Raw genomic sequence first — 10,396 nt, forward strand, 5'->3', positions numbered from 1 at the left:
CCGGGTATTTCACTGAGGGCAGGGTGTGTGGCGGTGTTCTGGGATGATTTCTACCTTGCTGGGCTCTGGGGGCGCCTTCAGGCCGCCTCGTTGCCTCCTCCGTGTCGCTGCCAACGCAGTAGTGGGGCCAGGGCCGCCTCCCTCACCTCAGGGCAGCCCCGCCGCGCGCCCCTTGTGGCGCCTTCGGCCGTCGCGCGCGCCCCGTGACGCCATTTTGTCGCGGCCCGTGACGCCATCTTGCGGCGCTGGCTGACGCCGCCTCGTCGCGCCGCCATGGCGCTGTTCTCCATCACCAGGTGCTCGGGGCCGGCGGGAGGGTGAGAGCCGGGCTCTGTCGGCCGGGGGCCGGGCCTGACGCGTTCGTTCTCGGCTGTTTCAGGTACGCCGCGGAGGAGGAGGAAGAGGAGGAGGCCGGGGCCGAGGCGCAGGAGCGGGCCCGGGTCCTGCTGGAGCGGCTGCGCGAGCAGGCGAGGGCCCGGCAGCTGAGGCGGCAGGAGGAGGAGAGGCCTCGGGGAGCCGGCGGGGAGCCCGCAGCGGGCGGCGAGGCGCCGAGCCCGGGGAGCGAGGGGCGGGGAAGACCGCGGGGGGAGCGGCGGGCGGCCGCGGAGCGGGCAGCAGGCGGCAGCGCTGAGCCGGGCGGCGGCGAGGAGGAGGAGGAGGAGGAGGAGGAGGACGGAGGAGCAGCGCCCACCGAGGAACATGGAGCTGGCGGTGGTGAGCGGGGCTGGGGGGGCCTGGCGTGATGGGGTCGGCGGTTCTGGGCAGAGGGGTACTCGCGAGGTGCCTTTTGAGTACCTTGCTGAGTTTATCTGAGAGTAGTTTGCTTTCTAAAGCCCCTTGTTGCAAGCTTTGGGGGTGAATTTGGTGTAAGGGAAAGAGGGATATGTGTCAACATAGTCTTCGCTTGCCTCCATGTCACCACCACAATGTTTGACTCTTGTACTTGGATTTAAGAGGAAGGATGAGCTTGCAAATTGTTGATTACATTCTGTGATGTATAATGTTCCCTGTATCACGTTTTTGTAGCACGTTCTGACCTGCAGCTTTGTATTCCTGTTACCTAGATTCTGAAGAAGACGTTAAACAGCAGGAAGATAAAAGAAATCTTAAAAATAAATCTAAAAGGAAGAAGAGGGATGAGGAGACTAAGGGAGCTGAAAGAAAGAAAGCGCGCAGTGAAGGAGCTGAAGGAAACCAAAGCACAAAGGAGGAGCTGCCCTTAGCAGCCTCAGGGGAAGAAGCAACTCCGCCACCTTCCAGCTTGGTGGTTCTCGGAGATTATGACAGAAAGCCCGTGCAGAAGGTAACTAGCTTGACTGAATTTTGATGATGGTTGGGTATGAACAGGCATCTTACCAGCTTGTTTTAATGTATGGTATTGCTCATTTGATGGCAGAAACACTTTGTGACTCTCTCTTTTTCCCCCACTTCAGGTTCAGCCCTTTTTACCACAGTGGCTTGCTCAACCAAAATTACTGCAAAAACGTATCAAAGAGAACCTGATTCCAGTCGGGGATGTCCCAGGAATTCATCCCAAGCTATTGAAAAAGCTGCAGATGAATGGGATAGAGTCCTTTTTTCCAGGTATCTTGATAGTGCTCTTTCTTTCTTTCTGAATTCACTTACCTAATTTCTGAATCTGTTGCTGTATGTTTTATGGGGTCAATGAAATAAAATATAGAACAAAAGCAAACTTAATGCGGTGAAATGATGATACTAGTTTTAACACTTTACTTTCAAAGACTTAGGTAGGCTGAGTAATCAAAATTGGTATATCTAGTCATAAATGCAGTGTCACAGAAGATGTGTTTTGAAGTAGTAGCTCACAGCACCCAAAGGAGAGTGATCTTGCCTGTATCCTCACATTTTTTCCACTTAGTTCCGTACATGTGCTTTATTTCCTTGCCTTCCACCATCTCTTGTACTAACTGGACCAGTCTGGGAACCCGTTCAACTCATTAAAAGCAGCAAAAAGCTGTTAAAAGGAGCAGCAAACTTGAATGACTTCAAAGCCTATAGGAGGTGTTCATTTTGCTCCTTGGCAGATGTTGCTACATTGCTCTGTTGCATAGTATGTGTTTTTATAGGTGTAGTTTGTACTTCAAAAAAAGGATGCTCACAGACAAGCATTCACAGACTTTAAATCTGCCCAGTGTCACCCTAACACAAAGACAAGACACGTATGAGTTGAAAACAATATTTAACACAGTAACATCTATGCTGAGCACTAGAAATAGCTGAATTCTTGAAACGGGAAATCTCCGTATTCAGTGCTAAGCTCACGAATGAAAAAGAACCAGGGAAAAGACAGATAGCATCTCTACTAAGATGTAAGAGAGGAAGACTCAAAAACATCTGTAGCAAGAACAGCACAGATAGGGAAATAGATTCGTTGTATAAAACACTGCTTTCCTAGGTGAGTCTTATCTACAGAGTTAATGAACTGGACTAATGTTTATTCCCATTTTTGTTCAGTTCAGGCAGAGGTGATTCCTGCTATTCTGCAGAGTGCATCCAATGGGTATTTGATGGGGCAGGGAGGATACCGCCCCAAAGACATCTGTGTCTCGGCACCTACTGGCAGTGGTAAAACCCTGTCTTTTGTCATACCAATAATACAGGTGAGTTTACCCCCAGCAAAACGTAGGGCAAATGTTTTGCTTGAACAAAATCGACCCCATCCTGAACTTAGAAGTAGGTTAGAAAGCCAAGGAATTTGTGGATGCAAATTGACAGATTTTTTGCTCAGAGCTGTCTGAAGGAGCTGTATGAGTCCTCTTCACCTCAGCATCCTATTCCTTTTTGCAGACAAGAGGCATAGTGTGAGGAGTTGGGAGGATGGAGGGGAGCAAAACGGAAGCATAAAACTCTGGAAGGTGTCATACCCATCTCTTCTCACCAGCTTAGATACAAGAAGCTCCTTTTCACCCCATTGCTTTCAGAGACTCATTTGGCCTTTGTTTTGGCAGGTTCTGCTAGATCGAGTAGTTTGCCAAGTACGAGCTCTGGTTGTTCTGCCCACCAAGGAACTGGCACAACAGGTACATAATTTAGCTCCTCAGCTACTACTCACTGAGCAGAACTGGGCTGAGGGAAGGGCTGATGCAGGGAATATTTTGTCTGGCTGTTCTGGGTGCAGTTTGAAGACACTGTCAGTGGGTTTGATGTTATTAATGGGAAGTATTACTTTCAGTGATTTTGTTGTGGCTAACAAAGCACATCTCTTTGCAGGTGAGTAAAGTGTTCAACATTTACACTGATGGGACAGGTCTGAAGGTCGTTTTGATTACTGGCCAGAAATCTTTTGCAAAGGAACAGGAGATGCTCGTCCAGAAAAAGTAGGTTAAATGCTCTTTTGATAAGGTTTGTGGGGATTGTAAGCTATTTAATCTCTGTGAGCAGAGGTCAAAATGGAGCTTATTGCATCACACCATCATGCAGTAATGATTTTTGATAGTAGGTTTATGACAAAGTGCCTGCTACTACCCCTCTTTGTGGTTGCTGTGTTTTTAGATTTTTGGGGCTGTTCACCAGCTGAGTAGAATGCAAACATTTACCTTGTGCCCACAGGTACAAACGACTGTTAGAGAATTTTGCTGCAATTATTATGCTTTTTCTTCAGGGCAATGAATAATGTCACTTTCTGCTTAAACAGGTAGTACAATGGAGAATAGGGCTTAGTGTCCAGCATTGTCTTTGTGTGCTGGTAAATTGTGTGTTTGAATTTCAATATTTCTCAGTTAAATTAAAATTTCAATGGGAAAATCTTAAGGTCTTTTGACCAAGGATCTCTTTTATGTGCCTTACAGCGTAGGGAGAAACTTAGTGATGAGCTGCTTGTTCTTTCAGAGTGACAGGCTACTGCAGCCTTGCTGATATCATTGTGGCTACGCCGGGGCGGCTCGCAGATCACATTAGCAAGACCCCGGGGTTCAACCTGACGCAGCTTCGCTTCCTGGTGAGTCAGCTCCGCAGGTGTCCAACCTTAGTGCGAGGTCCATTGGATCCTCCTGCTTTGTTCTTTCATGGTGCATAAATACGTCTCTGTTGGAACTGTTTTGTGGTCTTGGTCTTTGCTTTAGATTGCTCAGGCAGCTGTGTCAAGATGAGAAGTTTTATTCCAACTCGTGACACCCAGGCATCCACGTACTTCCCCTTCTGTCTTATCTTCTTTCAGACACAAATTTGGAGTGAAGCCATATCAGTCAAAAAACAGTTTCAGGGTAAATTATCAGACTGTAGTAGCTTCCACCATATTGGAGTCTGTGCAGAGACATAGCTGCCATCCTATTTTGGATAAAGGTGTTTTTTATCTTTTATGCAAAGACATTGATTGTATTTAAATGCAAATGAATTTGTGTAGTTTGAGTGTCGGGTTGGCTACTGAGCAACTGAAACAAAAGGAAAAGTTTGGAGGTAGAAATTTCTGTCTTCATTTGAGGAACAGCAGGCAAGGAAAGAAATTGTGTGGAATAGAAGCTTCTATACATCTTGCATACAGTTACAAAAGAGAAATACAAGCCGCCTAAGCACAAGACAGTATTTAACAAGCAGTGTTTTTTGTCTTTGTGAATTCAGATCATAGATGAAGCTGACCGTATGATTGATGACATGCACCAGAATTGGCTGAACCAAGTTGTCAAAGCTGCATTCCAAGTAGAAAATGACTCTGGCTCTAATACACTTTTCCAGAGGACCAAACCAGGGCCTGTAACAGCAGCAAGGTAAGTTGCAAAATGCATTTCTTTGAACCATTTGCATGGATGCCAGCACTTAGATGCCTGCTTTGTAGCACACTCACAGGCACTCCCAAAGCCTACTTATTCAGAGAAATGTCTGCCAAATTAAGGCAGCTGCTTCTTCAGAGCTCAAAAAAGCAGGCAGTAAACAGCTGGTGTTAAAGGATATCTTTTAGACTGAAATCTACGTATTGTATTCTTCAAGCTTTCCTTAACTGGACTAAAGCAGCATCAAAAGAATCCTCAAACATTGCAAGTGTTTGAATCATTTGCACGTTATCTATAGCAATGCCCTCTGGCAAGCTAAGTAATGAATTTGAAGGAAAATGCTAGAACTGTGTCTGCAGCTGCTGTTTTCAAATAGCAGGATAGAGATGTGTCAGAAACTGAGTTCAGCAACCAAGGAAGGAAGGAACTAGGATGGGAGCAAGGGTGACCAATGTGTGTTGTGCAGCTGAGTTGAGAATGCTGATCCAGTTCCACCTCTGAACTCTATAAAACAAGGGTAGAAAAAAACCCACTGGAAAGGCCCAGAGCAGGAGAAGAGCATCAAAAAGAGTTAATTGCTTCCCTTGTAACATCACCTGAAAGTACTTCTGGAGGAAGTGCTTTGCCCTAACCTCAAAGCTCAGTTTCCCTGTACTATTTATTTCAGCTGCTGCTATCCTCAGATACCTTTACAGAAACTGCTGTTTTCAGCCACGCTGACCCAGGACCCAGAGAAACTGCAGCAGCTGGGCTTGTTCCAGCCTCGCCTCTTCACATCTGTATATTCTGAGAAAAAACCACTCATAGATGGAACAGAGACTGAACAAGATGCTGAAGAGAAATACACACTCCCTGAGGGGCTATCGGTATAACATTAATTCTCTTGCAACCATTAAAGTAACTTTATTTGGTAGTTGTTAAAAAAAAATGAGGTGCTTGAATAAGTTATGCTAGAAGATTAGTTTAACTTTGGAATAATGTTTGTAGCCTATCTATTAATACAGCTTTCATATGATGCCTTGTGATACAGAGGTACTGGGAGAAAGTGGCTTTGGCAGTATTTATGACCCAGAGAGCTCTGCCTTTGCTGAGTAATGAGCAAATGGATAAGCATTCATTTGGTTAGGATTAGAATTCTTTAGAATTCAACTGTCTTCATGCAGAATTAAATTTGCTATCAATAGGGAGTGGAGATATGAAGTAATAATGTATTAGTACTTTTCAACTGTGCTTTACATACGTACGTATAACATGCATTTCAAGGCGTGTGGTTACAGGTCACCCAGTAGACAAGAAGGCAGTGCATGTTGTTACTTGCCATGGAGAAGTGAGATCACTCGAACAACATAGTTCTCCCACCTCTACCTTGTGTTGTGTTCTCCCAGCCCGTTGCTGTGACTTGTTCTAAGGGCAGTGACATTGTGGGGTCCGGTTTTGTTGCTATTAGTTGCAAAACATTCAAGACTGTGTAGGTCACAGGCAGGTGGTGGGTTGCAGTGAAGGTAGCCTGGCAAGAAATAATTTTTGTCTCTGAATTTCTTCCCTGCTGACTGCAGCAATGTTACGTGCCTTGTGACCTGAATTCCAAGCCTTTGCTCCTCTTGCATTTCATGCTGACAATGAAGTTTACCCGGGTGTTGTGTTTTACCAACTCCAGGGAGGCGTCCCACAGGTGAATGAACACATTAATGAGATCACTTGGCACATATCTACTGTAGTGATGTTACAGAGTTAGGTAATGAAGTGACCATTTCTATCCCATTTGCCTACAGATTGTTCCTGCTGGTTCAGGCCTTCGGTGGAATCACCGTGGCTGAATTTTCTTCCCGGTTACCCCCCAATGAGAGACAGAGAACCATGAAAGAATTTGAACAAGGAAAGATACAACTGTGAGTATCTTAAATAAGTTTCCTGCATGTCTTCCAATATAGGTTATTTCTAGCATGAAAAGGTAGTTAGAATCAAGAAGATACTTAAACAGGGTCCCCTGTAAAACAGAGCATGTGGGAAACAATTTAAAAAATGGGTGTGGGACTTGGTCTTTTGACTTATGAACTGTGTTTACACCTGCACGTGAACTGGCCTGTTGTGTTATTTTATAACAAGCAGTAGAAGTTTCTGCTTATTCATGTTGTTGCCCAAAATGTAGATGCAGTTCTGAAAAATCTTAGCTTTACTTTCTGTGGTTAGGGGAATCTGGTGCTTACTGGAAGAAAATAGATGTTGCTGCTAAAACTACATATAGTACTAGTGCTTCCTACCAAAGAAACCCCCAATCAGACTGTCAGACAGTTTTACTTCTATTCATTTTTTTGATTTACTTTGTGATTTTGGTAACCATATGGGATTGCAGCTATAAAATGTCCCTGAGAAGAAGGTAAATATTATTTTCTGGATTTTCTTTTTGTCCAAACCCTATGTGTTTAAATTTTTCCTTTACCACTGGAATTTCACACCTTGCTGTGTGCATTCAGTACATTTAAGAAGTTTTCAGATGGTTTACGTGTTTGTAACCTCTGGTGTGCTGGGAGCTGTCTGGATCAGTGTCGTGTGTTTGGAGAACCTGGAAACACCAAGCAGCTTTTCATGTACAGCTGCAGTGGAACTTAGAACAGACAGCTAATAACGCCATTTACGTAAGGGAGTGATATATAGTGCTGTTTTCCTGCTCAGAGGTCAGAAGCTGGCTACCCAGTTTGAGCAGAGATTAGCAAGAGTTGTGCTGTGTTCAGTTGTTTTTTGTGTGTGTAGTGCAAGAGGAATTACCTAAAAATGACTATGTATTTAAAACCAGGTTAATCAGCACAGATGCCACTGCTCGAGGGATTGACATTAAAGGAGTGAATTGTGTGATAAACTATGACGCACCTCAGTTCATCAGGGCATACATTCACCGGTAGGTAAGATGACCAGGAACAAAAGGAAGATATTTGAGCTTGGTTTTCTTTGAAATATTTAGCATAAGTAACATGCACTTAAAAGGTGTTCTATTAGCTTTCGATTTATTTATTTTTTTAACTTCAATATGCAAATAGCTTTTTAAATCAGAATTTAATTCCTAGCATCACCAGAGCAATGTACTATTAAAATAGAGAACTGGAATAGAGAAGTAGAATAGAACTAGAATATAGAACTAGAACTTTTGTATAACCCTGTTATACACAATGTATTTTACAGGAGTTAGAAATATTGTCCTGGACAGCATCAAGTTAAGTTTCCAGATGCTTAGAAGACTGCAGAGGCTCTGCAGCTGTAAATGAGCCCTGGAAATGTTCATCCTTTGTAACATATGGCTAGGCCTGCTGTGCTAGACTCAAAAACTTAGAATCATACTTTCCTTACATCTGAAGAATTTCATAATGGGACTTGTGAAGCTGATAGTGGCAGCAACTACATGGCTAAGTTGACTTGATGCTCCTTTTTCTGATTTCAGGGTTGGAAGAACGGCTCGTGCAGGAAAAGCTGGCTTAGCTTTCAGCATGGTCCTTAGAATTCAGGTATGTCATTGGTATAAAATTCATTTGAAAAGGAAGCATAGAGAGGAGAGTAGGGAAGATAAGGGTCATACAACTTTCCATCTTCTCCAGTCAGCTGAGTTTTGTACTTGGAAATTTCTATTCAGTTATTCCCTGACTAGGCAGCGTGTTCCAAAATGTGCACATTTTCTAGCTGATAGGCAGTGGGGTGTCTCAACTCCAGTGAAGGGGAGGTACTTTCATTTCTTCTTCTATTGTATCTGTTTTGTTACACAGGAACGCAGGTTTCTGCGGATGTTGAAAGATGCTGGCATCCCGGACATAAAGAAGCACTTGGTGAAGGGCAAGTCATTAAAGCCGTTGGTGCAGCAATATGAGGAAGCTCTGTCTAAGCTTGAGAAGACAGTCAAGGTAACTGCAACAGGAAAGAAATTTTTAAAAATCAAACTACAGCTTACACGGTTCATTGCAACTCATGACGAGCACAAGTATCAGAGTCCAGAAACCTTCTCTTTAACTGAGCTGTTTCTATGTCAGTATGAAGGAAGCTTTTTTGGGTGCATCATTATGAAGTACTTGGAAAGGGTTGGGAGGGGAGGAAGATTTTCTGTTAGAAGGGTAGACAGTATTTATGGTGTTCCCTTTTTTTCTACTGGCTTTCTCTTCATCTCTTGAGCTTGGGTTTTGGCAGCTATCCAGAGGCAAGCAAACGAAATGCAGAGATTGAGTTGCCTTTTGTCATTCCAGAGTTTTAAGATGGTAATTTACAACCATGTTGATTTACAGCCATGCTCAAGTTGGGTATATCAAGCCAGGAAAGCCTTATCCACAGTCCCTCCCTTACACACCATTAGGAAGGTTGAGAGCTTTCAGACAGAAGCAGGGTAGCATTTAACTTGTCAGATTGGTGGACTAGGGATCCATAATGGACATTCTTGTGCTGTACAGTGTGGGGAAGTGTTCTGCTTTCTACTTTGAGGACTCTTGATAAACATCTGTCCTTGAAAAACTATGATTTTGAGTTGCAGATTAGGAGTGTCAGAGAACTGGGCAGAAAAGATCATTAAATTGTCCCTTTGCTCCCTGAAGTCCCTTCTGTGTGACCCTGAGACAGGAGCATCTTCAGTCACCTTCTCAACTTTAATTTTGAATAGGGTGAGCAAGCACAGAAACGAGCCTGAACGAATGCAAGCAGAGGAAGCTGTTTCATCGCGCTGAAGCTGCTGAGCTGGACTATACTACGTAGCACCGTAACACAGAGATACAGTTCCAGAGCTCAAGGGTTGTCTCCTCTAGTTTATCATATCTTAAGTCAGCTATTACAGACCTTGTTTCCATTTCAAGGACACGGGTAACACAGTTCACTTACTGGTTTTCAAAAAAGAAAAAAATGCATTAAAAAGGACTTTGCATCATACCCTACTGGCATATGTAAAACCAGCGAAGAGCTTGACACCGTTTGGAAGATTGTGCCTGAAGGAACTGCTGGTCACCAAAGGTCTGGGCTGTGCCCTTCTTGCCTCTGAACTGGGCCAGGTCACGGTTCTGCTGTACCGTGCAAGGAGCAGTATCTGCAAGGGCATAAAAGCGTAAAAACCTGTACAGTGTCTGTAACAGAATACTGTTTGAAGAGCTGTTCTAGGCTGAAGGGCCTGGAACTTTTAAATAAATACTATGTATAAATATTTTTTAAAACATTCAGTGTCTGTTAAAGATTCCTGGGTACCGGGATGGAGATAGCGCTGAGTGGATTTTTGGTTGCGCAGTCTTGTGCCTTCGGTGTTTCCTTGCCTGCGTTGTTTCATTCAGGGGCAGTGGTAGCAGCAGATACTGTTACATATGAGGCTAGTATTAATGCAGGGTGAAATGTCTAATGTCTGCAGTCAACTAGTAACAGTATGAGCCATAAGTCTGTATTTGACACATGCCACTGATATTTTTAGCTGCCCCGGGCAGAAGGCTTAGAACTACCACGCAGCTGTAGCCTCCAACCACCCTTGAAGACCTTCAGCAGGAAGTGCCCCGGCACTGCCTTGTTATTTTGTAAAACAAAATAATTGTACACCGGTGTTAGCAATACATCAATGGAGAAAAAGGAAGGGGAAGGTGCTGGAAAGCTTGGGGGGATGGATGGCAAGAGAGGTGGCTGCATACTGTAAAGGGGGGATTGTAGCAGTGAAGCCAGCATCTGCC

The 10,396-nt window shown here is 44.2% G+C and overlaps 1 protein-coding gene across 1 annotated transcript; it reads left to right on the forward strand.

Moving 5' to 3' along the window:
* The first annotated feature begins 39 nt into the window (after positions 1-39).
* On the forward strand, positions 40-9,898 carry DDX51 (DEAD-box helicase 51). The gene is made up of 16 exons (XM_083803881.1): positions 40-296; positions 380-714; positions 1,065-1,303; positions 1,434-1,584; positions 2,476-2,621; positions 2,970-3,041; positions 3,232-3,338; positions 3,850-3,958; positions 4,579-4,724; positions 5,395-5,593; positions 6,284-6,399; positions 6,500-6,616; positions 7,522-7,623; positions 8,161-8,224; positions 8,480-8,614; positions 9,358-9,898. The coding sequence occupies exons 1-16, from the start codon at positions 274-276 to the stop codon at positions 9,382-9,384; spliced, it is 2,088 nt and encodes a 695-aa protein (XP_083660007.1). The 5' UTR covers positions 40-273; the 3' UTR covers positions 9,385-9,898.
* The last annotated feature ends 498 nt before the right edge of the window (positions 9,899-10,396 follow it).

Source organism: Anser anser (assembly GCF_964211835.1).
Source record: "Anser anser genome assembly, chromosome: 18".
NCBI lineage: Eukaryota > Metazoa > Chordata > Aves > Anseriformes > Anatidae > Anser > Anser anser.